Source organism: Aulonocara sp. 'chitande type north' Nkhata Bay, linkage group LG1, assembly GCF_057382095.1.
Source record: "Aulonocara sp. 'chitande type north' Nkhata Bay isolate Kocher_YH1m ecotype deep benthic linkage group LG1, A_spYH_male_GT1.1, whole genome shotgun sequence".
NCBI lineage: Eukaryota > Metazoa > Chordata > Actinopteri > Cichliformes > Cichlidae > Aulonocara > Aulonocara sp. 'chitande type north' Nkhata Bay.
Genome location: NC_141344.1, coordinates 18,679,434 through 18,707,298, shown reverse-complemented (window position 1 = coordinate 18,707,298; position 27,865 = coordinate 18,679,434). Strand labels below are relative to the sequence as shown.

General features: G+C 40.9%; 1 protein-coding gene across 1 annotated transcript; it reads left to right on the top strand.

Annotated features, from left to right (window-relative positions):
* prtga (protogenin homolog a (Gallus gallus)) lies at positions 1–27,865 on the top strand. Its single transcript, XM_086286881.1, has 19 exons — positions 1–253; positions 1,650–1,952; positions 9,396–9,540; positions 9,719–9,852; positions 9,990–10,286; positions 10,377–10,536; positions 10,954–11,201; positions 12,369–12,533; positions 13,060–13,365; positions 14,055–14,243; positions 20,096–20,191; positions 20,283–20,469; positions 20,928–21,055; positions 21,177–21,347; positions 22,681–22,851; positions 22,944–23,067; positions 23,208–23,349; positions 23,593–23,706; positions 23,939–27,865. Exons 1-19 carry the CDS (start codon positions 190–192, stop codon positions 24,317–24,319), a joined length of 3,525 nt encoding a protein of 1,174 aa, XP_086143007.1. The 5' UTR covers positions 1–189; the 3' UTR covers positions 24,320–27,865.

Sequence of the window (27,865 nt, the reverse complement as noted above, 5' to 3'; positions counted from 1 at the left end):
GGTGGCGCCGCACCACACGCTGTACTATGGATGTGATTAATTGGTGTTACCGTCCACCCTCGGCCGGACGAGGGAAGCTGTCCTCCTGCACCTCTGAGTAGGGAGTCCTCTTCGTCAGTAGCAGAGCAGCTCATGTGGAGGAAGCAGCAAGGACAGAGAGCAGCTAGCATGCGCGGACAATTCACGTAAATGGCGCGATTTAAAAGGAGTTTATACCAGCGTCTGCTGTTTGTCGTTTTTCTTCCAATCACAGGTAAGAAGCAGGACCACTTTTACTCATTTTAACCTGTGAGTGCGCGGCGTCCTGTATGGACATCACTGACTGTCCCGTGAGGACGTGTGTGTTAGTCTGCGGACTTTAACGGAAGCTCGCAGATTCAGTTTAACGGTTTTAACTTTTAGCTAGCTGCCTAAAATAAACCGAAGACACGGAGGCAGTTTTTAAACATATTTGGTAAAAAGTTTTATTTTAAAAGCCATAAAACATGAGTATTAAAGGCAATATTTCCTATTTTGGTTCATTCAACAGTCAGTCTTAACTTCAAATGTTCACCTGGTTAATTGTAATCTATTTACAGGTAGATATAAAAACTGTATTATCAGGGGTGTCAAACATGGGGCCCGGGCGCCAGAATCGTACAGCTAAAGACTCCAGGTTGGCCTATTAGATAACTTCGAAAATGTGAAGGAAGCCATCATTTTTCGACTTTTAATTGTATTTTCATATGTGGCTACACCTTTTATTACTAACACAGACCTCCTCCATGGTCGTTGATACTGCGCAAAACAAAATAAGTAACAGATTAACAATTAAATGACAGAAAGTTTCATTTTTTAAGTAACTACTATAAAAAGCCACCATTTTTGCACTAGGTTGACTGTTAAAAAACAAAAAGATGACATTCTGTCAATAAACAAGAAATATCCATTTTATAATTACAGTATAGTTACAGCTCTTCACAGTGACCCAACAAAGTTTTTTTTCTGTAAATTTACATGTTTATCTCTTACAGTTTAAGCCCAAAGCATTATTTCTTTGTCATGTGGAAAAACAGATAAAGAGGAAGTTCCCCCAATGTAAAATGAGTTTAACATCCCTGCGTTAGAACATCTGAATATACTTTAAAGGTACCACAGAGTATTAGTAGAAACTGTGAGTCAGGTGTTGAGCTGAAATCAAAGATCAGATCCAGCTACCAAAGCAAAATAAATACATATAACAGAGTTGGTTCATGAGTAATATGAGAAAAGATTCTTATACATTTTATAAGCTTGTAAGATGTAAATATAGTTGCACGTTGTCCTGTTAATGCTTTAAACTACAGGCTTGGTCTAATAGGACAATCTGTTTCATCTTCAGCTTTATAGCCTTAAGTAGGTGGTGCAGGAAGACCTCAAGCTTGAGTGTTATGACTATACTGGACAGTAGACTTCCTGCTGGCAGGCCTACAAGCCTTTTATATGTGATTTTTCCCTTAGTAGGTGCTGTAAACTGGCTCCACAGACACTGATGAGACCCAGCTAGAAATTATTAAACGTCTTTAATTTTTTTTTTACATCAGGCTGGTCTTAAACTCTTTAACTGGTGTACAAATGCTGTTAAATTCCTTAAATCATAACAACTCTCTTCCTGGTCTCTCTACCTGCAGGTGTGTTGTGCTTTAGTGAGTTGTTTTTCATCAAGGAGCCCCTCGATGTCACCGTCATGCGGAAAGAAGCAGCTATTTTGGACTGTCAGGCGCATGGAGAGGCGCCCATCGACGTCAAATGGCTCAAGAGCGGAGTACAAATCGCGGAGAATGAGCGGGTGTACCTGCTCTCCAACGGCTCCCTTTTTATTTCAGAGGTGGAGAGCAGAAGAGGAGACAAATCAGATGAGGGGTTTTATCAGTGCCTTGCTCAGAACAAGTATGGAGCAATCCTGAGCCAGAAAGCCCACCTTACAATCGCAAGTGAGTATCAGGGATATGAGTTGTGTAATCTAGCATGATTTGCTGTTATACGCATATTTATTTGATGCTCAGTCTGGTCTGGTCTGGGCAGCTTTGGTGGCAGCAAGAAGATGGACAAAGTCTTCAAAGTTAGAGCTTAAAAGGGATGCTGCTGGGAATTGAGGAAAATGCCCATTGGTGTGTTAATGAAGGACCAGGAGATTTGAAAGGTTAGGAGCAGTGTGGGATACTGGCTCTCCAATGCGAAAGAGCAGATGACCCCTATTCACTGGCCCTGGCTTTCATGTTATTGCACCCTGATGGCTCGAGGAATTGTTCTTTTTGAATGCTTTCTCCTCCTGCGTTGTGCGAGTTGGCCTCGTATTTTCAGGGGGAGGCAGGGGAGGCTTCAGACAGAGTTGGTCTTTTGGCACCTTATATCTTCTTCCACTCACAGGCCCTGAAATTTGCTGTCTTGTTGTGCCACTTTGTAAAATGTGTGCGTTTTCTATTGCTTTTGATCAATTAGTAACCCAAAAATACATACAAAAAATTATTTAATTTTTTTTGCAGTGCTGTAGGGAAGGGGATTTTAAGAGCAGGTTGTGCCAAAAAACTGCAATTAGCATGTGTTACATAACAGTTATTGTGTTTACATTAATTATTCTGGAGCGGTACCACAGGCAGTGCTTTCTGATAGAGCTCCCAGTCATAACTCAGACATTTTCTGGTGTTTAAAAAGTGTGGCTTGATTAATTGATTGAGTGGTTTAGTTTGCTTTATAGCTTTAAGTTAAGAGGTGATAAAGGCTGCCTGTAAGCTTTACTAGTTTGTTTTAAAACAGCACTTAGACCTGCTGGAAGGTCTATCTGGTAGCTCATAAAGTTTTCACATACCTGAGAAATGCTCAGTTGAAGGACACAGAGGTAGTAGTGGGGGTTGTTGTAAGTGGTTCTCACACACACACACAAATGTGAATTGCTGCTCTCCCAATACTGCGGCTTTACCCTGAGTGTCTAAATGACCAAACTTTATTGCAGGCCTTAGCAGGTCAGTAGGCATCGTAGGCTTAACCCAATTGTCTTCTGCCTCACTGCCCCGGTGAAAGAGTATAAAGCTTTTCACTCTCTTTTTGTCCACTCCCGGCTCACAAAAGAAGAAGGCATTCTTCGTGGGCAAAAGTGGACAGAGCTGCTGGAAGTGGTCACCACAGCAAGGCTAATTGCACTAGTCGTAAAAGTTAAATATTAGTAGATCTGCATTTTGATTAATTATCATATGACATGCCTGTTGCATGGGGGTCTGCTCATTGATGTCTGAATTTTGGAGTCTTTTCATGTGTTCCTCAGCTGATTTATGCTGCTTTTGCAGACGGTCTGCTCCTTGGTAGCTTTTTCAAACGTTGCTCCATCTCTGGATGGATGTTCATTGTTGTTTGAGAAATATGGTGGTGATGGAAGGTAACTTTAAACACAGGATCCTGAAGCACAAAGGTGAGAAGGGATTTGGCCTTGATGAAAAGGAATGTGACACCTGAGCCTCATCGTGTGACTTTTGTCAACAGACCTCAGATTGATGGGGATTTCAGTACAGGGACTGACTCTTGAGTTGTCTCCCCAGAAAAATATACCACTACAAGTGAATACTGTATAAAAATAGGAAAATTTCCAATTTTATTTTTAATAAACATTTACAGCTCTGGTGTATTTGTAGCTCCCATACTGATGTAATGTGGGCACTGTCTGCTAGTGAAAGGATATCCTCATCCTGGTGAAAGCTGATGAAGTGAAATGAAACAGTTTATTCACTTAAAAATTTCCAGTAGGAATAAACACAGTGAAAATGTACAGTTCATTGACTCCAGTGGTAGTAGTTGTGAGGCCTAGGAGACATTGATAGGCTACAGGTACCTGTTTATGGAGGCTTCTCAATCAAAGTGGCCACGCCCCTAACCATCCTCTACCATCCAGGTGGATGAAATGCAGCTGCAAACATGCTGTAAATTTGGAAATTTTAACATGGATGTCTGTAGGGATTTATGTATGTTGTAGTAAGCCTTGAGTGGCCATTAGAGAAACTACAGTTCTTGCAGCTCGTAAGGTTGATACTTGGTAGATCTGAGGACTAGACTAAGACAATAAAATTATGGCCAGTGTGTTAGGAAGTGAATGCCTCATGGTCACTGTTTTCTTCCTCTGGCACACGAACTGATCTTGATTCCCATCCCTACCTGCTGTCCAACAAGAAATAATAATAATAATAATTTTTGTTGATGAAATGGGCAAAAATAGCCAGAAAATGCATAGAACTCTGTTAAGTCAGATAACAGAGATTATGATAACAGTATCCTGGGTTAGTGGTTTGTTGAACTTTTTTCATGTTTATAAGAAAACAAATTTTCCCAAGTGAAGTTGTCACTGTTTAAGAGAGTTTGGCATGAATTCTTACTCTGGGTAGTCTTCACTTTTTTATGCTCATGCCTTAAAGGAGGTATTCTAAGGAGCTGCTGCAAAGTTTATTTTACCTCGCTGGTGTGTCCACAGCCTGCAAGGTCAGGACTGTGACATTATTTTAAGTTGCTAAGGAATGCATCTGACTTGCACCAGCTTGGCACATTTTGAAGACAAATGCAAACCTTGCACAGTGTGAACTGCAATCTGAGTGAAGGAAATGCCCTTAAGTGAGACAACTCAAACCCAAGATTCTTGCTTTTCTCCTCTGCTGGTTACAAAAGGTTACCATGGTTCCCCTGAACACCGGGCCCTAAGGTCAAAGGTTTCTTTTAACTGTTCAATAGATGGAGGTGCAGTGGGATGCAGAGTAGGCCTAAAATCTGTCCTGCAATAATGCTGGGTGCGCATCTGGCTTGATTAGTTTCCTTCATAGTGATCATGAGCATCTATCTCTCATATGTTTTATTTCATACCACAACAAAGGATAAAACTGTTGCCAAAACCAGAACACGGGTATTTACAGAGTGACTTTATTAACTCTGTTCTCTGCTAGGGAGTTTCAAGACAATGAAGCCACTGTTTGTGAGTGCAGGGTTGCTGTTGAGTGATTGGAAAACTTTGCAGCAGAGATAAGGAATTGGAGAAGGGGGATGAATGCTCTTTCCAACACTGCTCCCCCACTGCCCATTCGGAGCTTTGAGAGGTCACACTGCTCATGGGAATAGCTCTTTGTTTAGCCAGGCCAGTGGTCACTTGACTGTCCGACAGCCTGCATGGAGCAGCGCCACATCTGCCATGCAGCTAGTGATTGATTTTGTGGGTTTTTTCAGCCTTGCATTCTTCTTCTTCTTATCAGCCCTTTTTTTTTCTTTCAGAGCCTGTATCAATGTTCAGTAGGGCCAGTGATCATAGTAAAGGACTCATCACTCTTCATAATTAAATGACGATGCTTTTCAATAGTGCTGCTGGAATTGGTTTATTTTAGTCTCAGCACGTGGTTCACTCCAGTTAACAAGAATCAGGCTCATAAGAAGAGTAGATTTAAGGTAACCTAACTCTACTTAGAAAAGTCATGGAAAGTGCATGTTGTTGATTTAAACTGTGTAACGTGCTTTTCGTCAAATCTCTAGAAAGCTAGAGGTGCAGTATTATTCAAATTGACATAATGGAAATAATCTTTTTCAAGTAAAAACAATAAACAAGCAACAGTAAACTGCCATAATGACCTTTTGTGTGGTGGGAATTAAAACCACAGCTTTTATAACTGCTTATCCAATTAAATAAGACAGAGAAAAGACAATGACCTTTCAATTCATGTTATCTGTCAATTCTGGCTGTTGTATATTGTAAAAAAGCAGCTGGACCATCTGTACGGTTTTATTTTGTTGTAACAGAAACAACTGGAAGATGTCACTGATAGAACAAAAGAATTATTATTATTATTGTAAAACAGTATTTGAAAGCCTCACAGCTGGGGCAATGTGTTTTCTAGGTAGTTTTCCTGGCAGTTTGAGCAACAGGACTAGTTTGGGGTGGTCACACAGGACTCTGCCATAGTTGGGTGCTATGCAGGATTTGTGGAGGTCAGAGGTGAGAGGTGAGATTGCTGGGAAGGGCAGATGGTCGGAACTGCTTTGTCAAGCCTTTAGGGAATAAGGCTGAGGTATTTACTCTGTTTGATTTAGGGTAAAGGCCAAAATGTTACACCAGAGATTGTTATGTTGGTATATTTTGGTGTAGGAAAGGAAATTACACCACATAACTCACTGTGAAATACACAGAATAAATAGCCGAATCAGAAAATGTGTATATTTGACTGAATTAGAAAGAGCTCGGCTGTTTGCCTTGATGATTTTATCTACGTCTTAGATGCCTCTTGGCAAACATCATCCCTCAAAGAGTCCGCCTCCTGTTTTTCAGCTTGGAACAGTGCACAACAAACCCTCAGCAGTTAAAGATTTTCTTCCTTCTTGTCTTAGTGGTTAATCAATAATCAATGATTGTCCCGCTGTTTGTCAATCGAGCATCACTTGAGTGAATGGAAAGGCAGAGTGGAGAGGCAAAGGATCAGAGCAGCTCATCTCTCATGCCCTGCAGTCATATCACTTCAGCAGGGTAATGGCATTTTTGTAAGAGGTTGTGTTAAAACAGGAGGGGCAGGAGAGGGCCTGGGAGAGGCGGTTTCAATGCCTCTCTCTGCTTCTGTCCTCACATCAAACATCACAGTGGAGCTAAGGAGGCAACAGCTTAAGGCTAATTAGATTAAACGTGTCCATGGTGACGACATCTGATCCTGACAACAGTTTGACTTTTGTCCAACGGTTCATCAGAAATGGATGAAGCCAGCAGCCATGCCTTTTTAATGTTTTCATTCATGAAGTCCCTTGCATGACACAAAACCCCAAATAGTCCTAATAAAACTGCAATTTAGTAATTAGAAGTTAATTTTATCTCTGGAATCAAACTACAGATCCTTTCTTTCCTCTCCAAATGTCAGTTTGATTTGAAGCTGACAGTTTCTGTTAAATGTGTAAAAGTCATAATTCACTGAACGCAGTCTGAGCTCTGCTGTTGTTTAACACCACAGCAGCTGGCAGCACTGCTTACACACAGCCATCCATCACCCCCTCCCCTATACGCACCACTGTGTGTTTATTGCAGTTAAGGGATTTCCTGGAGACTTCTCTCGAAAGCAGAGGTTATCATAGCACTGAGCTAAAAGAAAAGTATCCCGATAAGGATGTTAAATATCAGAGTGTAAAGGATTATAGCTGGCAATGAGTAATTCGGATATCATTCATTTCACTGTTTGGTTTATGCTTGTTTCCTCTGTGGTTTCTCTTTGTTTTCTTCCTTATTTGTAGTTTATTTGGTATTTCGATAACGATATCTATCACGATATAAGCCAAATAACTATATTTGTAAGATTTAAATGTGCCGTTGCTCACAAGTAAAATGTGAAATATTTCTATTTCTATGCTGTGGTGTGCTGGGGGAGCAGCACAGCAAAGAAGGACTCATCCAGGCTGGAGAAACTGATCAGGAGGGCTAGCTCTGTGGTCGGCATGAAGCTGGACACTCTGGTGACAGTGGCAGAGAAAAGGACATTAAAGAAACTGATGGACATTATGGACAATGCCAGGCATCCTCTGCACACGGCCATAAACAATCAGAAGAGTCTGTTCAGTGACAGGTTGCTTCTCCCAAAGACAAGAACTAACAGACTTAAAAACTCCTTTGTCCCACACGCCATCAGACTGTTTAACTCCTCTCTGGTGGGGAGAGGGAGGGGAAACAGGAGGACAAAGGAGGGAACAACTAAGCTGTAGTGCCTCTTCACCTCACTGTACAATACCTTTTGTGCAATACTTTTGTAAATAGTCAACGGTGCAATAGACTCAATACTTGAAATGTGCAATTCACTTGTATTTTTATTTTTATTCCTATTTATTCTATTTATCCCCTTCGTATATTTTATTTATATTGTCTCTGTATTTATATATATGTGTGTGTGTATAACTCTGTAACTTCTGTCGGTGCTGTGCTTTTTTGGAAATCGAATTTCTCAGAGGAACCCACCCGAGGGATTAATAAAGTTCTATCTTATCTTATCTTAAATAATCAGCAGCTTGTTTTTATTTAAATATTTATTTCCCATAATAAGTTCAACAGGGTAGATATACTTAAGGAACATGAGACTTTTTCAGATAAATAAAGGCAAATATTGCAAACTACACAAAAGGCAGCCGCTAAAGCGTTTAAGTTTCAAAATAGGACAAACGAAACAGACTAAATTGTCAATTCCACTTAGAAACAAAATATTAATTCTAAAAATAAATCTTAGTTTGTTTTACAGAAGAACAGACAAAACTGACTAACTTTTGTCAATATCAAATAAACTGAGAACTAAAAGGAAATTCTCAATCTCTCCTTGTTGTATAGCTGAGCTTTTCAAACAGTTTTAACAGTTACTTTAGTCTGACAAAAGCCGAATGACGAATTAGCGCTTCCAGTCAGAGACTGAGGCTACGTCCACACGTACACGGGTATTTTTGAAAACGGAGATTTTCCATTTTCGTTTTAAAAAAGAATCCCGTCCACACATAAAGGCAGAAATGAAGGAAAACGCTGCTATGAACATGCCAAAGCAGCAGGTGGCGCTAGATTCCTAACCGTGCAGAAATGTTGGCCAATCAGAAGTCTAGAAGCCTCGGTGGGAAAAAGTAAACAAAGCTGGGGCATAGAAGCAGAACCGAGTCGTAAGTGTGGAGGGACAGTAACTGTGTGTATATGTAAGCATTTAAACACTGCAGAGAGTAGAATTAACAGTAACAGTATTGTAGAAATTCATTTCACCGAAACAATAACGTGGCGCACAGTGTGACGCATGCACCAGTTTATTGTATTTCCAGACTTGCTTTCGGCACAATTTACAGTGCACGCTACTCTATTTTTGTCAGACTTGAAATAGCCGAAATACCTTCACACTACGGAACTTCTATGGCTCTTCCGTTTGACAATCTCTCCGGCATTGGAACCATCATCTGTTTTCTCTTCGGTCACGCTCGGTTGACTTTTCTAGTCGGCACACTCATTTCCTCCATTACCCGCTGGCTGCTTCCCAAACAAACACACGTGCGGCTTGGCACTTGTGCTGTACGTAACAAGTCACGCGACGTGACGCTGCGGCCGTGACGCTGCGGCTCTGCGCTACTTAATTTGGATTGGCTGACCTTTTTTTTTTTTTTTTTTTTTTGAGGACAAGAGCGGCGAGGTCTATCGCGATAGCTTAATTTCTCTATCGAGTAAAAGTTATATCGCGATACATATCGTTATCGTTCTATCGCCCAGCTCTATATCTGACTGAGATGGATGGATGATGTCATGATAATCACAAACTTGGATATGCTTGTAACACTTTTGTTTATTATTTTAATGATATACATTAATTCTCTGTACTTCTGCATACATAACAAGTCTCTAATCTGTCTCCTGGTTGGTTTTGTTGCAGGTATTTCCTCATTTTCAGTTCAGCCAACATCTATTGTGGCGACTGAAGGCTCAGTCGCCAGGTTTTCCTGTAAGACTGTTGCACACCCTCCTCCCATCATCACTTGGGAGTTCAATCGGGTCACATTACCCCTCGCCACTGAACGGTATGCACTCTGTTGTTTTCAGTTTAATTTCATCTTACTCATTTACATTATTCCTACACAAATTTTAGGTAAGATTCTTTATTAGCCATTATTTCATGTTGTCTAAGATGTTTCATATGAAATTGGTTCATATTGTAAGTATCATTGTTGTGTGGGTGCGTGTGTTTCTGTCTTTCAGAATCACAGTCCTGCCCAGTGGTGTTCTTCAGATTCAGGCCGTGCAGCAGGCTGACGCTGGAAATTACCGCTGCGTCGCCACCAATATTGCTAGTCGACGCCGAAGCACAGAGGCCACCCTCACTGTGACCCCAGGTGTGTTAGCCAGCTCACTTTTTGCAAACTTGTAATATTTAAGCACACAGTTGAGTTAAAAAGTCTGACTCTGAAGCAGTTGAAAGCCTTACAGCTCACCATGTGCACTAAAGCTGTCTTCTGCTCTCTCTCCACAGGTCCCAGACCGCAGCTTCCCCAGAGACCTCGTATCATCGCTTCACCACAGAACATCTCGGTGTCACTGCACCAAACTGCCATCCTGGAATGCATGGCCACAGGCAATCCCCGACCCATCATCTCCTGGAGCAGAGCAGACAGCAAACCTATTGATGTTTACAACACCAAAGTGCTGGGGAACGGCAACCTCATTATCACAGACATCAAGCCCCAGCACAGAGGCGTCTATTTGTGCAGAGCCACCACACCTGGCACAAGGAACTATACCATGGCCTCAGCTAATGTCACTGTGCTAGGTAAAAACAGAATATACTACTCAGGCTGTTCATGATTTCTATTTGTGATGATCACGTAGAATTGAACATATTGCTGTTCTTTTTCTAAAGCACCGCCTTCCTTGGTGGAGTGGCCTGAGAGCCTTACGCGCCCCAGAGCTGGCACCGCTCGCTTTGTGTGCCATGCTGAAGGAAATCCAACGCCTCGCATCACTTGGCTTAAGAACGGAGAAAAAGTTCACTCTAATGGTCGGATCAAGATGTACAACAGGCATGTTTCTCTCCAGTTCATTTAAAGAGTCATTACTGTGACCCCAAATTATCATGAGATGATATTTGAAAGTTCTAGTTGACCAGAACTTTCAAATATCACACAATGTTTTTCTTGTGACATTACCAATAAGTTTGATGTGTCACATGGCCGTCTTCCTATTGAAAAAACAAAAGTTGTATCCAAGATGGCCACCATGGTCACCACCCATCTTGAGGAGTTTGCCCCCTCACATATACTAATGTGCCACAAACAGGACTTTAATATCACCAACCATTCCCATTTTATTACGGTGTATCCATATAAATGCCCCACCCTGTATATTTATAAATGTGCCAATGGAAATTTTGTTGGTTTCCTCAAAATTTTCACCTGAAATCATCTGGGTCCATACTCTTTATCTCTGGGTGTCTCCAGCAAACTAGTCATCAACCAGATCATCCCTGAGGATGACGCCATCTATCAGTGCCAGGCAGAGAATGAGCAGGGATCAGTCCTCACTATGGCGAGGCTCATTGTGGTGATGTCAGAGGACCGGCCAAGCGCACCCAGGAACATCCGAGCTGACACTGTGTCAAGCTCTGCCATCCTTCTGGCTTGGGAGAGGCCTCTGTATAACTCGGATAAAGTTATTGCTTACTCTGTACACTACATGAAGGCTGAAGGTAAGCAGAATCCACACACATGTTTTGTTGTTGGGTTTTTTGGTAACAGGAACAGTACATTAAGACAGGATTTTCGTGGCAGTTTCAGAAATCCTACTTTCTGTCAGACACTGTGACGTTAGTGTTGTGTTGTTGTACTCCGGAGTTAATTGGAACAGCTGCGTTTTCTGAACCAACAAGACATGTTAAGCTTAAAGATGCAGGGTTCCTTCCTTTGCTGGATAAAACACAGGATGCACTATTCACAAGAAGCACAACGGTTGTAGTGTGGCAGCAGAAAAGCCTTAAAGCCTTTCAGTTTTCCTGGGAACTTTCTTTCTGTTGACAACAAGAGTCACATTTAAACAATGTAGCATTTCAGGAAAATGTGCAGGCTGTGCATTCAAGAACTGCACTTCATTATAATGCCACTGACTTCCATTGAGGAGGAGAGACGTACAGAATTCAACTATTGAAAAAAGAACACCTGCTGGATTTTTGGTGGGAATAAGGATGTCTGAGAAAAAAAAACAGGATGTCGCTGAACAAATAACTGACATCTGTCAGGAATTTGTTGCACTTTTCACAGATTTTTTTTGTCCTCTTGGTGCCACTTAAAGAAGCTGGTTATCAGGCAGTGTGCTCTTTACCTGAGGTTGTTGATAGAGGCTTGGGACTTAACTGAAGATCTACTGAAAAAGGGAACTTTTTAGCCAGTGTGATGGAGTGGCCAAAAGTGTGTATTCTATGAGGGGAAGATAGTTTAAATTGGACAGGAAGTCAAGCTTTGTTAAGACTTCCAGGGAGCCGTACTGAGGCATTCAGACTACACAGAATACATTTTTGTTTGCCTGAAGTACCTTAAGTGAGAAATTAGACCAGGTACCAATCCGTCTTTGTTTCTGACTTGGCTGGTTGTTCCAAGGGGCAGGAAATGAAAACTGCAGCTGCATAATGTTCTTATTACAATGAAAAAAAACATGGGAATGCACAAAGCAAGCTGAGCAGTGGTAAAATAAGACAAAGTGACTGGACATACATAAAATGTTGAATAAATTATGAAAACCTACAGTAACAAAACTGTATCATATTGTTGCTGATTTTTGGGGGCTGGGGGCTAAAGTTTGAATGTTCTGCTTTTTATTGTTATCTCAACATTTTTTTTTTTTAATCCTGTCATTTGTCCAGGGTTAAACAATGAGGAATATCAAATTGTCATTGGAAACGATACAACTCGCTATATTATTGATGATCTGGAGCCAGCGCACAACTACACCTTCTATGTAGTCGCCTACATGCCAATGGGAGCCAGTCGCATGTCGGACAACGTGTTTCAGCACACACTTGAGGACGGTGAGGTCTACAATAACAAACAAAAAAATCATTAATGCAGTCAATACAAAACAAGAAATAAGCCCTGTTTAAGGTCATTGAATTTTCTGCAGATGGGTTAGCCATGGTCTTTCCTGTGTGATATAATTAAAAACAGGATATGAGGCTGTTTCATATGTTTTTTTAGTTGCATAGGTGGTTTTACTAGAGATTGCTGATAGCGTTTTTTGGCACATATGACGGGGTGCAGTGGGAGGTTTGAATGTCCAGTGTTAGCTACAAGGTGGTGCACAACAAGCAACTTCCTCCCTGTTTGGGCATTTCTTTAGGCTTTCAGATTGGCTAGCACTGGGAAACAGAAGGTTTGAGTAGATGGATGAGTGGTGCTGGGTGTTCAGAGTCTCTCTTTGACGTAATACACAAGAAAGAGTTAAAAGACAAAAAACAAAGACATTCTGAAACTGAGTGCGTAGAGCACCGTGAAGCTTTTGGCTTACAGGTTTACTTGTACATGCTCTGAGCTCATCATTTAAACTTTGGTCCACAGTACCCCTCCGCGCCCCTGAGCTCAGCCTCACCAGTCGCAGCCCCACAGACATCCAGGTGTCTTGGCAGCCTCTTCCAGACAAGCTGAGTCGTGGCCGAGTCTGCAGCTACCGCTTATCCTATCGTACCAGTTCTGACAGCGCGGTCTCACAGATAGAACTTCCTGGAGAAAAGACCCAGCATCTCCTGGAAAACCTGCAACCCGACACCATCTACCTTCTTCGAATTGTTGCCGCCACCAGCGTAGGGTGGGGTGAGCAGTCCGCCTGGACATCGCACCGTACCCCGAAGGCATCCGGTGCTCAAGGTACTTGAAGAATTGTCCTCATAACCTCTAAAATAGAAGCATTTAATCAAAAATATGAAGTCAGAATTGTACTTTAAATAGATTCTCATCCAAGCAGAGGAAGTTGAGTCAAAAATGTGAATTGGGCAAGAGATTGAGAAGAGCACGCTTTAATAATCTTGTTAAGACATTGCATTTGTTTCTCTCTGACCTTTACCCTGTGCTGTCAGTAACATTGGAAGGGCTTTGGTCATGGGTCATAAAGGGAGACCTCGGGCTTCAGAGCTGGACAGAATATATGGCTGTTTAGAGCTAGATCTGAAGCTTTGGGAAGGGGGAGGGGAGGATTTGTTTTTTTTTCTGTCCATCTCTTTTACCCTTAGTGTCCAGTGTAAACTCTGAAAGGCAACTTCTATTGGCAAACTTCATTCCCGTCATTCCTAAACGTGTGAAACAAGCTTCCTTATCTCTACGTGTGGTTTCTATTGAGTATTTAAAAGTGTGGGGGGATGGGGGCATTATTTAACTTTTCAAAAACATTTACCTGGTCAGGACAGAAGCTTCCTCTGTCACTCAAAAACAGCTCAAATAATGGATTGTAGTTGTTTTAGGATCAAGTTCCTCTTTTGTACGACTTTATAAGAAGACTGTGACGTACTTATAATAAATAAATAAATAAATGTGGTTCGTATGGTCTTATTCTTCTGCAGTTCCCCTGGCTCCTGAGCTGCATCTGGAGTCTTTAAATTGCACCACTATTTTGGTACATTGGCAGCTGGCACCCAGAAACTCAGCGAATGTGCGGGGCTACAAGCTATTCTACCATGAGGAGAGCCAGCCTGAGAGCACCCCAGTTCAGTTTCACGCCTCGGATAATAAACACACCATCGGAGGGCTCGGTGAGTTTTCACCTTAGGTTACCTTCTGCCACCAATTTGGCTGTTTGGGTCATTTTACAGTATTTTCACATGAACACCAACACATGATGGAAGTTTCGTGTTTACTTTGCAAGTTTTAAGATCTGTTAAGATTTTCAGGCAATCTTTGAAAATGTTGATTTTTAACAACGTGTTATTGGTTTAACAGTACTTGTTTTTTTTTTTTTTATTAATATTGCCTACGTCATAATTAAAGGTGTCATAGTTTAATGATTTAATATGGCTGGAAATGGATATTTGCTATGAAAAGATGTGTTGAACTGATGGGGTTCTTTGCAGGGAAAGTGTGTGTGTGTAATCAGAGACCGTCTGTGTTTTGGTAGCTGCTGCATGTGAGTTCCCAGCTAAGACATTTGTTTGATTTCAGTGTCCCAGATATTCAGATGAAATGATCAAACTTAGCATAATTTGAATGCCAGTATTCTAACAACTAAAGTAATGGACAAGGTGTACATCCTGTTGCTTACCTGCCTTGTTGCTTGTTTATCATGTGTGTATCTCTGTCATTTATGGATATACATACAGTAGAGAAAGCAGTCTTTAAGATTTTTTATTAAAATCTGGATGCATCTTTTTAGGGAACGTGAGCGATTAATTAGCTTAAGTCATGTCACATTTGGAGCAGAGGTTCTTTAAGTGGGAAATATATCAGCATCACATCCAGTTTCCACGACCTCTTGACTTCTGCGGGACATCAGTGTGCGGCTTTTCTGCTGCTGCTGAATAGTGTTCGGGACACATCACAGCCTCTCTGCCCTTTAGGTCAGATTCATTTTATCTTTTTTTGTTTGAGAGCGGAAAGGGAGCTCAGGCTAGCTCCAAGGACAACTGACCATATGTGGCCAGAGGAGGTCAGCCAGGTGGTCAGCAGCTGAGTTGTAAATCAGAAGCCTCTGTGCTCAAGTGAGATCAGAAAGGGAGAAAGACAAGGAGTCATTCTATATTACTGTAGGTGTGAAGTCTAAATGATACAGGTGTTCAGTAAGTTAGAATTTACTTCAGTAAACACTACAACTGTTTAGGCTCATTCTGCCACATCCTATGAAAAATATGACAACTAAACCCATTTCTCCTGCTAGGATTAACTCATAGTTGAATCTAGTGCAGATAAAGTCACAGACACTAAAATTACTTGCCTAGATATGAAGTTATACCTTGAATATTATTTTAATGATAGCTATAGCTTGAGGTGCTGGAAAAAGTAAAAAGATTCCTCTATATTCAGCTAAAGTTTGTGTGTGTGTGTGTGGGGGGGTTTCAGTATTTCTTAAACGTTTCAGCAAGAATGGTTGTATGAAATATTTCTAAGCTGTTTTGGTTTTTGTTTTCTTGTTTTTTGCCCTGAATATTGGATGTTCTGGGTTGTTCTGGGAGGACGAGCGAGCTGTGGTCACTCTGTAAAATACAGCTTCTGCTGAATTAAAAGAATCCTCTTTTTGTTCCTCGTTGTTAAAACAGCTTTCCATGGCCGTGTTTTAAAGAGGGTAAGACTGTTTTGTGGAGGCTGATTTATCATGCCTTTTATGACTCCTTTGAGCAGTGTTGCTGGAGGAGAATTAGGATCAAAGACTCCTATTCTGTTTGGCTTTGAGGGCCACAAAGATGGTGTATTAGCCAGAATTTCAAGGAAAACCATCCTCTGACCAACTGAGAGCTGTTAGCTAAACAATGAGCATGTCTTGTGAGCTCACTATGTCACAGGTTTGAGATTTCTTCCTCATAAATTAGCTGCAGCGCTGTGCATGGGGAGAAAGGTGTGAACTGAAGTGTCTGACGTCCTGTGTGGCAACGCATCCTGCAGCACAGAAGGCATTTCTGTGCTGTGAGCAGTCTGACATTTCCTCTAATTATATCTGCTTTCTTTTCCTTTGAAATTATTTTGATAATTATGTTTTACACAATCTTGTTACAACATTTGAATTCTTGTTAAAATGAAGTTTGCATTGGAAAAAGGTTGAAAGGAAATTTGGATGTTAAAATGAGTCAAAAAGTAGCATTAGCATGAGTTATAAATATTTTTGACTGCATTGGCATTTGTCACAGTAAGCTTCTGGCCACTCCAGACCAACTAAAGCTGTGGAAGAGTCCAGTGAATTCAACAACTCTTTCTTTCTGTCTTATTTATTTGTTATTTTTATTTCTATAAGGGGAGAATGTGTGTTTCCTTCTTTTAGAAGCAACATTGCCTCACTTTTAAGGTGATCTTTAAAGATGATCAGGCAATGAGCAATGCTCTCAGCGCGATATGGCAGCCTTGCTTCTGTCAGTCTGCCCCAGGGCAGCTGTGGCTACAGCTGTAGCTTGCCCCCACCAGTGTGTGAATGTGAGAGTGAACGAATAGTGGAATTGTACAGTGCTTTGAGGGTCTCGAAAAGTGCTATATAAATGCAATCCATTATTATTATTATTATTATTATTATTATTATTATTATTATTATTATTATTATTATTATCCAGCTTAGATGATAGGCAGTAATCGGTTACATCAGTCTAGTTGTAGTGAATTTTCTCCATATTCCCTTATGGGTTTTCCGCCCCTGTTTTGGATTTACATTTAAGTGGTCTTAGATGAATTATTGGATTATTGAATTATGAATGAATACATTAACTGTGTCTGTTACACTGTTATTTACTGCAAATTGTTCTCATTAGATAATGGCAGCTAGTAAAGCTGATTGAAATGAGCTCGTAGACTGATGCAGTGTTAGTCACAGAGCGTCATATGCTTTGGAAATATTTATGGGTTTATAATTCAGTGTTTCAGTGCCTGTGTTCTGGCAGTTTTACATTTCAAATTACATTTTATAGCTTAAGTTGCCTGGCCCCATGTGGTTACTTAATAAGAAAGCTGCCCTAAAACTATATATAGGTTTGTGTTTGCTTTTCTTTTAAACTCGGCTTTAAAGATGTGCTAGAAGCAGCTTTGAAGCTGTTTATCATTGCAAATCAAATCAGCTTGTGCTGTGAATTAATTTTTTCATAATCTACTTGATTTTGTATACAGCAGTCAATAGTATTGATTTCTGAACTGTCATCTGTAGGAAAAACCACAAACTGCTGATTCAGCTGCAGAGAACATGCTCTGAACTCACTCATGACAAGCCAGATGATTGAAAGCACACCATAAAAAGCAGGAATGTGGTTTTAGAGGCTCCAGTTTGGTATAAATGGCACGGTGATGTGACCTTTCCTCGCATGTGTATTCGTTGCTTGGCCCATGAACAGCACAAGTTGTCATAGCTGAAGCTTAAAGACCTCTCATACCTGTTGGCACCAGGCAGGACTGCAGATTTATCTCACAGCTGCAGGCCATGTTGCATCTTGTCCACTCCTTTTATTAAACATGAGGCAAAGCATGTTCTGTGTGAAATACAGTCTTCATTTTAAAAAGGCTATGTCATGTTTAACCTGCATGTGTGTCTGCTGATTTGTGTTGGAGGCTAAAGACAGGAATAGTAGGGGTGGTGGTGGTTAATAGATGCCGGTGTGAGGGCTCTTGCAGGAATTGACATTTATTGCCTCTCTTCGGGCCTGGGGGCCTTTCGCAACAGAACAACACTGCAAGGGCCAACAGGAACTGCATTTTAGCTTTTTTAAAAAAAAAGGGGGGGGGGGTCACAAATGGCTTGAATATCCCCAAACAGAATAATTTATGGGAGTAAAAGCCTGTATCCCAGTGGAAAGGACAGGAAAGCATCTTCTCCTGAGGAATGGCTTTGAAAGCGGAATACAATGTGTAGTATTGTAATCACATTTAAAATTTGTAAATCTAGTTCTGCATATGAAAAATACCTTCCAGCAGTAATATTTACACTCAGTCTTTTAATTAAACAAAGAAACCCCAGTTATACAGTTGTGAGTGAATTGTTTCATGTAAGAAGATGGAGAAACTTCTTAAACATTTTCAGTTTAACTGTGATGCACTCGCAGCTCGAGGAAAGTGAGTGAGTCACTTCGTCTGAGTTGCATCATCCCCTACAACATTTGTAATGATTGTGCTTGTTTAATTAAAAGTGACTTTTATTTATTAAGTCTCCTCATTTCTCTGTTTTTTTTTTTTTACTACAGTTTATTTTTGCTTTTTTTGAGTAGCTTGTTTGATGGATTTTGAAACATGCCATATAAGTTTTTTTTATTACATGTGCTGTAAATTAAACAGAATAATCATCAGGAACACTCAGTTCAGACTATTTTCTTATCTTTTGCTGAGGCAAAATCCTCGTTGTTGTCATTTGTTGCTTTGATTTTGTTCACCTGACTGTGTTGTTGAGAGCTTCAAGAGTCATCTTCATGGTTTTATCAGGACACTTTGATATGATGCTACTTTAAGCCAGTTTGACTCTTGGTGGTTCCCTGCTTTTTCACTCACTTCCTCCGCTTGACCCTCCCCCTTCAAGGGGAGAGAGGTAACCCTCCCCCCTTTTTTTGCAGGATTTAGCTTGCTCAGATTCCATGTCAAAGGTCATGGCCCAGATGTCACAGCTTCCCCCCCACTCATAGCTCCTCTCTCACATAATTACGGCAGGCCCATTGTATTGTGGGTTTGGGTAGAGGTGCATGCTACATGCCTACTCCTCTTTAGAGGTAAGGCTTAACAAGCGGCTCAGAAACTCCAGATAACAAGGAGGACATTGTAGAGCTGTAGAAGTCGAGGAATTCTGCTTTCACTTAGTTCTGGAAGTAACAAAGAGAGGGACAGTCCTTCTTCTCTGTAAACATTTGTCTACTCTGCAGCAACTCATGAGATAGTTTACATTGCTGAATATTGTGTTCTTTTATTTTTCCTCATTGCTTTTAATTGTCTTTAGGAATAACTAAGGTTTTAGGCTTCCTGGGCAAAAAAAGAGGTTCAGCTCATATTCCACACCCATGACCCCAGATTCTTTCAGTTTTATCTTGGCCTGACCTGTTGGCCCTGGTGTGGCTCCAGTGAAACTCCTCAGGGCTCTGTGGGGGTGCAATGTGTGTAGCTCCACCCACGCTAAACTTTGCAAACTTCCATGGAGATAAATTCATCTCCTGTGGTCTCCCTATTCTCTCGAGCTTCTAAATGTCTGAACATCAAATACATCTGTTTGTGTTGTCTGCGGGACACACAGGACTCTGATAGTAGTAGTTGTAGTAGTAAGGATTGATTGGTTTGGATTTTGTTATTTTGCACATCCACCTGGTGTTTCTCACCAAACTGTGATCCTGCATCTTTGAAACATTATTTAGAGACTCTGGGTCACATTTTGTTTACTGTTTTTAAGCACTGGAAATTATGACCATTTAGGGGTAAAAGGGACATGTGGTCAGTTGGCTATTGTTCAGCAGAGGGTCTCCAGGGTCACTAAGGTCTGCTACTGCTGCTGACCATCAGCAGTGTCCTCCCCAAGGGGTTTTCACTCCAGATTTAACCCCTAGATTCAGGACCCGAGTAGGTGTGGCCACTGACCAATGACCAGCAGGCCTGACGGGGCCAGAGAAAGAGCTTTCTTTATATGTGGTCAAAAGGCTGGGGGTGACAGGGTGATGGATGGGGGGGGGGCTTATCTGTTCTGCTGCCTTGGGTGGTGTCGAAACTGACCAAAGGACTCGCAGCACAGAGCATCTGTCGCCCTGCCCTACCCCTCGTTCTCACCACGCCATCAAACCAGAGCACATCACTGACCTCACACCCACACCGGCCAGCTCTCTTTCACACAACACCCCCACTTCCCATTAGCTTTAGGAAACACATCTGGCACTGTTGTGGCCTATACTGACTTGTGTAAGGAACTGTCAATCTAAATCTTTAGTGCTCTTTTTTTTTTTTTCATCTCTTAATGTAGATCCAAGGAAGAAGTACCACGTTAAGATCCTGGCTTATAATGTTGTGGGAGATGGGTACCAAGCAGACCAGACTATCAGCACCCCTGGATGTGTCTGTAAGTCCCACATTATAATAGAAAAGTCAGACCACATGGTGCAGAAAAAGTGGGGAAAAAATAACAGTACTAATCTAGATGTACCTCTCAGCTGTTCGAGATCGCCTGGTACCCCCTCCACCTCCTCCACACAACGTGTATGCTAAAACCAACAGTTCGACCACCGTCTTTCTGCACTGGAGTCGACCAGCATTCACCTCCAGCCACGCAGTCAACTATACCGTCCGCTGCAATCCAGTTGGTCTGCAGAATGCCTCCCTGGTGCTCTACCTGCAGACGTAAGAAATTACCCTTCAGACCAAAGTGAACATGACTACATGTAGATTGATTTTCATATTTGTTAGCGTGTAATTTCAACTGCATTTGCTGCATTTACTGTACGACTGCCTGGTTTCCTTTCATAGTATAGTTTTTATTTTAACAGTATTTTTTTTAAACAGTAATTTAGATTTTTTAGCAGCAGCTGATTATCACAACCTAAAATCAGCTGAATGCATTTCTTATACTGTGTGTTTACAACACTTTAACAACATAAATGCTGTCTTCACACTTGTTTGGGAAAGTTTACAAGTACTTCTTTCTTTACACTGCCATCACAGCTCCATATCGCCCTCTTCTGGCCATTTCTTTGACCCTCTTTAAACATAGCTGTCTGAAGTTGGCTGGAATGTCTTGCCAGTAAGTATTGAATCTGTAAAGGAGAGCACAATTCTTAAAGTGTGCATGTATTCTGCAGGAGTGAACAGAGACTCCTCGTGCGAGATCTGGAGCCCAATACCAAGTACGAATTTGCTGTTCGCCTCCATCTTGACCAGCTGTCCAGCCCCTGGAGCCCTGTGGTCTATCAGAACACCTTCCCTAAAGGTGAAAATGCAGAAACATCTTATTCACCGATTAATTTCTTCATTTCTTCATGCACAAAGACGAACATCCCCATGTTAAAGCTGTTCTGAGTTCACTTTGTCTTTTCATTCTCACCTCCCAGCTCCCACGCAACCTCCTTCCAACATCAAAGTGACTCTAATTGAAGAAGACACCGCACTTGTTTCATGGAAGCTTCCAGATGAACTCAATGTACCTGTGACACGCTACACAATCCTGTATGCCTCCAGAAATGACTGGATAGCTGGGGAGTGGCAGGTGATGGAAAGGGAAGGTAAGGAGAGACTCAGAACAAGAGCATTTATGTACAGGTGTGTGTATATATGCATGACTGTCAAGGAAACGGTCATCTGGGAATCAGTGACTCTGCCTCTGTCTTCATTGTAGTCCCAGAATTCTCTAGAGTTCACTGCTTTGTCTTACTGCCAAGTGGTTTAATGAGACTACAACAAAGACTTTGATTTACAGTCTTGTTGACCATTTGCACATAAAGATGCTTTTAAATCTCTTCTGTAAATGAACAGCCTATATCTTTTTACTGCAATAATGGATGGTAAATAATTGTTATACATCTTATACTATGATAGATTATTGCTCACAATTTGACTCTTAGTAAGTACACACAATAAACCGATATCACAGGCATTGTCAGAATTGATTTCAGTTATGTGTGTTTATTTATTTTTTTAATCTTGTATACCCTTCATCATGATTCCGTCTTAGTCTGTTTTTACCTTGTTTAGCTTTTATACCTGATTTTACACTTTCATGCTTGTTTTTTGTTTTGTTTTGTTCCTTGCCTTATGTTTTTATTTATTTTATTTTATTTTTTGTCCTATTGTAAGCTGACCTTGAGGGTCTTTAAAGGTGCCTATAATAAGATGAATTATTATTATTATTATTATTATTATTATTATTATTATAAGGGTTACTGTGAAAACATAGTTAAAAAAAAATCCATGATTGTAAATGTCACAGGATAGTTCTCAGCTTGACCAGTATATTGGTTACCAGCTATTTGTCGTTATACCAATATCCATATTTATAATATATATTAAGCAAAAAATTAAAGAAGAGGCGGGAGAAACACCCTTTAACCTTTTTATGGGTGTTGGCATTGCATAGTGTGTCCACCAGAGGGTGCTCTGCAACTTCCCTGTTGGAACATGTTTTGTTTGGAAGCTCTTCCCAAGCTGAGTTGGGACAATTAACAATAAAACAGGATTTTTAAACAGAATTGCTATATTATCTTAGTAAGGACTTGTGAGTAACCGCAGATGACAGAGATTTAGTGTGTCTGAAAGAAAATAATAGATCAGCTGGTATATTAGATTTTTAAATTGTTACATATCGGTCTAGTGTCTGATAATATTGGTATTGGTATTAAGCACCCTGTATCAATCTGGCTCTAGTAAACATTTTTTTAATTAATTGTTCTACTTCATGAACTTATTTTTATTCATCATGGATTACAGTGCCACAGAAGAGTCATAAACTACCTGAACATGGACAAACAGTGTGCTATTAAACGGAGAACCTTGTGGTCTTTGCTTCTTTTATGCTTTATACACACCGGTGTATTCAGACAGAATTTCATCTCACAACAGGGACCATCACCATGGCGCTGCTGGAGAACCTGAAGCCTGGCCAGATTTACTTCGTGAAGGTTTCAGCATCCAACGACATGGGCGACGGTCCGTTTTCTCATGCGGTGGAGCTGACAGTACGAGAAGGTCTCCCCCTTGGTCATGATATCCGGGTTTCTCGTGGCTCCACAAGTCAGTGAAACCAACATGATGTCTTACAGTGTAAAGAGTTTCTTTTTTTAAGAGGTTACATGATAACCTGACAATGTTTCCTCGGCCCATAGCGTTTTCTGATAACTTCTACCACCTGGATCAGAAGTCGATGACCGGTATCAGCGTTGGAGTCTGCATCGCTCTCATCTGCATCATCATCTGTGCCTTCATCATCATCTGCAGAGGCAAAAACAGGTACCTGGTGTCTCTGAGTGTAGTGACCATGTCCCACATCAATTCAATTCACTTTTATCTATATAGAGCCAAATCACAACAACAGTTGTCTCAAGACATCGAGGTTTCCTCTATGAACACGTCACTTTGTGTCCTTTCAGGAAACTTTCTGCTGTGAAAACATGCAGAGAGGGAATGAGCACATCTGCTGCAGCTGCAAGACCTCCATCCTCTCAAGGAGAAGCTGAGCATGCTGATGTGAGCATGCCAATGATGAATCTAAGCCATTTTCTTGATGCAAAGGTACAGCATGTCATACTCGTGACACTAAAATCCAGAAAAAAATATACTTTAAATATTTTAATTAAATGTGTTAAGTTATATTTACATTTTGAGAAATGTGACATTGTAAAAAAACAAAACAAATTCAAATAATCAGTGCCACAATGACAGTGCAGGTTTATAATTAAGTGCCAATGTGAGCTGCTTAAACAACAGTTGAACTGTAATAAAGCCTCTTTTCTTTTATTGCTGCTTTTCTTGCAGGGTGGAACAGATCTCATCATCAATTCTCTCGGCCCCATTCAGCACACCGCTGAGAGGAAAAGGAAATGGTTCTCCTTCAGCAGTGATGTGAAAAGTGAGAGTAAACCCACACAGGTGAGATTAAGAATAATGAGTCCTTCTCAATAAGTGATTACCAAATAATCAAACCTGAAGACGACAGCATGGTATGTTGTGTCTGTTGGGTTTAAATCTAGTTTGAATCACTTCTCATGAGGGCTGAATATTTTTTTCTGTTGATTTGCTCAAGATGTTAAGATCTCTGCAGATGTGAAACTGAGCCGTGAACAGTCAGACTAATAGGAGAAACTTTCTCTCTGCGCTGCAGAACACAAGACTTGACGCGGCCTCATACCAGCACGGCACCACAGTGCTGACCTATGAAGAGGAGCTTTCTTCAAACCAGCCCACCAACCTGCAGACCCTGCTCGGACATCCCGGCGACACAGAGGGATCTTCAAACAGCGAGGGCAGCCACGCCACCGGTGACTCAGGCCGCTACTCTCACGACGAGACGGAGCTGACCAACCTGTCCTCAGGGCCCAGCAGCCACCTTGCGTCTCCCACGGCAGAGGACGGGACCGAGTTTGACTGTAGCAGCTGCGCTGAAGAGTTGAACGAACTGTCAGAGGAAAATCAGAGCAAACAGAAGGCGAAGGAGTCAATGAATGCTGGCAGTTGTCGACACGAAGCCCAAAGCAGAGTGTGAAGGCGTGCCTCTGTATGTGTGCGTGTGTGTGTGAGTGTGAAGGCGGTGGTTTACTTGCACAAACATTCACATAATATAAAAGTGTGCGCACTCACCAGAGTTGACTTTATTGTTTATTTACACTGCACGTCAGTGAGTGCAGCGAAGAATGTCTGGAACCACGCTGCCTCTTATTTGGGCTGTTATGAGTTTGCCTTTTTGCTTTAATTGCATCACAGAGCTAAGAAATAGGCACACACATACCCCGTAAAACAAACGTTATATAAGCATGTTAAACAGGAAAAGAAACAAAACAGACTAGTCGCCTAGACTAAAAGTAAAAAAAAAAAAAATTAAATAATTTAAAATACTTAATCACATTCTTCAGTAACCAAAGTGTGTTTAAATGTCACTGAAATATGTGGCTTTTAGCACAGTGCTTTACGTTACACACATGCGCCTTAAAGAACTAATGTGGAGTGGTTATGTCAGTTTACTCTGACATAGCCAACCTAAAAATCCTTTTAATGATGAAAGTACTGAAAAGACCATAATATTGAATTAATCACAAACAACAAACCTGATAATGTTATTTGAATGTGCAGGTAAACTGCTGGCCTATATGACTGTGTTGATTTTTTCTTTTTTCTTCTTCTTTGTTTCTACACACTGTGAACGCTAAGCTAACAAAGTCCTTCTACAGTATAAAGTGTTGACAGGAAAGCTCGTTTTATCCTATTAACTTCCTTCTCTTTCTCTCTCACTCTCTCTTTTCATTTCCTGTGTGTGTGTGTGTGTGTGTGTGTGTGTGTGTGTGTGTGCGCGCGTCTGTGTGCGTGTGTGTGTGTGCGCGTCTGTGTGCGTGTGTGTGTGTGTGTGCATCTGTGTGCGTGTGTGTACGTGTTTTTCTCACCCACCATGAATGTTTAAAAAGGAGTGTCAAAGTGACATTTCTGATGCTATTTAAGAGTTTATCACTGGAGCGAAAGGGAGGTCCTTTTTGCGGATTATCTACCTCGGTTTGCCTCATGGGTAAACCTCCCACTGTATATTTAATAACTACTTAAACCTTGCGTTGTGTGATGGGCTGCTTCCGTCACATTACACTTTATACTTCCTCGTCTTCTCTCCTTGCTTTGTTCTGATGTACAGGATGGTAAGGGCGCTGCAGCTCACTCCTCTCGCTCCACCTGTGGTGTGGACTGAAGGATGTAACACACACTCACAGTTTATTATTTATCACCTCAGATGTTGCTGAGGCACTGAGCCAGTATTAATAGGTCTTTGTTCAGTTTTTTTTATCAGTTACTGATGTAATGAATGTCTGTTTTATCTTTCTTTTTTCATCTTTATGTCGGTGTGCAGTCGCCCTTGCTACTCCTGTTTTTATACTACCTCGTTTAAGATTTAATTTTATTGTCTTATTGTTTTCCTAAACTCAGGGAACAAAGTTTAGTACGTGCGAAAAGTCGTGTAGTGTTATATGATGGACTGACAGGGTAACTTCTCAGTACTAAGCTGTTTTCGCGTGTAATTGCCTCAAAGAAAACGCTATGAATGTATCTCTGACATTATGTGCCAGCAGCTCAGATGTTTGTGCTGCCCTTACCACAGACGGACACATCTGCGGGTTCTTTAATGTCTGTATGTTGACTTCTTCTTCATTGTATCTGTGTAAGAATTCACACCAGAAGTGCTTGCAGCGGCATGTCCGTATGGAAAAGCTTTATGATCAGCCTTAATGTGGACAGCGTTTCCTCAGACTCCAAAACCAAAGCCTAATCTCTCTGAGGGAGACACCCCACATGAGGATGCAACACATGAAGAGTGGTTGTAATGGAAGTGTTCAATCAGAGACTGAAGTGAAGAATCGAATGGACAACATTTACTTATAAAAAGTCTATTTTTGTTAGAGGATGATGTACTTGTAGTTACTTTTGTTCCAAGTATTTTTGCTTTGCTTTAGAGTAGATAAAGGTTAGCACTTGTCTGGAAAGTAGTTTGTATTAGAGGCCAATGTGCAGCGGTGACTGTGACGCTATCACCTTTATTTTAGTTTCTCAACTGATCTCTGGCTGGAACAACTGAAACCAAAGACCAAAGATGAAACCGGAGATCAGTTGATCATCAAACAAAGCCTTGCACATTAGTGGCCTTGACCCACGATGAAGATTTTAAAGGAAAATAAATGGTGAAAGTTGTGCCTGCAGGATTCACAGGCACTAAATGGAGTGACAATGACTAATATTTATGCACACGAGCCAGGTTATCCTGCAGCAGAGTTCCTCAAATGCTGAAGCAAACATACGTCTGCATGGTTATAATGTTATAAGAGTTAAATACAGTATTTTATATGGATTAGCAGTCTGTGTTGCGGCAGTACAGCTGTGTGTCAACGTGCATCCACTGGTTTGTCTCCTGTAAATTAGTGTAAAAAAATAATTAGAAGGAATAATATGTTTAAAGTGTATTATTATTATATTTCTATAGTTTAATTTCATTCTAAGTGCTCACAAGAAATTTTTTTTTCATTTTTAAGTAATTTTATGGCATAAATGAGCTAAAATGCCAGTGGGTGCACAAGTCGTCACATTTCTGTATTTTTAATCAGAGGACTTTGCAGAGGATTCAATCATTTGATATATTTAGGTGACACAATCAGTTTAACTTTCTTTCTTAAGAAAAAGCAAACCAAAGATTTTTTTATTAAAAGGTCACCGTTGCATGTTGGCGAGAGATCAGTTTAAAATCATCCTGTCTTTGTGTGAAATGTTATTTCCACTGCTGTTGTACTCATTTTATTACTGTATGATGTCAGGAGGATGGAAACGTTACAGTGTGTTTTTTAATCATTTCATTTCCCACAAAAACAATTGCTGTTGTGGTTTTTTAAATGCTAAATACTGTTTTCCTGCTTTTGCAAAGAACAGTTTGAGTCTTTGTTTTCAGACGTACTGCCTGAGCAGAGCTTTAAGGGCCCGATCCAGAATCCAAAAACATCTGAACTTTGTGCGTTTACACACACATCACCGCTCTGGTCGAGCAGGTTCTGGATTAGACCCTTGAGTAGTTCATGCAGGTACATGAGTCCTACCTCTGGTGTTTGTTTCCATATTGTTTTTATGGGTACAGATTAAACGTGATTGGGGTCCTTAATGCCTGTAAGGGCCAAGATGTACGGCCATCAAACGTGGGACTGGGGAAGTTGATGTGCTGCTTTTCATCTTATAAATGTTAAAAACATGTGAATTTAAAGGGTTAAACACACACAGTCTTCTGCAGTAATGTTTTAATCCTGTGTGGAGGAGCACTGAGGGTCATTTACAGTCAGACTCAGGGGGACCCACAGCTGCTCATCCATCAGGACAAAGCAGGTTTCAAGTGTTTGAAATTGAATGTATCTTTATGTAATTATTATGTTACCTGATATTTTCTCTTAATGTTTTGTTATATTTGGTCTGTGCCAGCTGAATGACTTGCAAGTTTCCAAAATGTTTAGATAGAAGTTTCTATACAAACAGCTAATGATAAAAAGTCTGATTCTCACTTTAAATAAAAATACAGAAA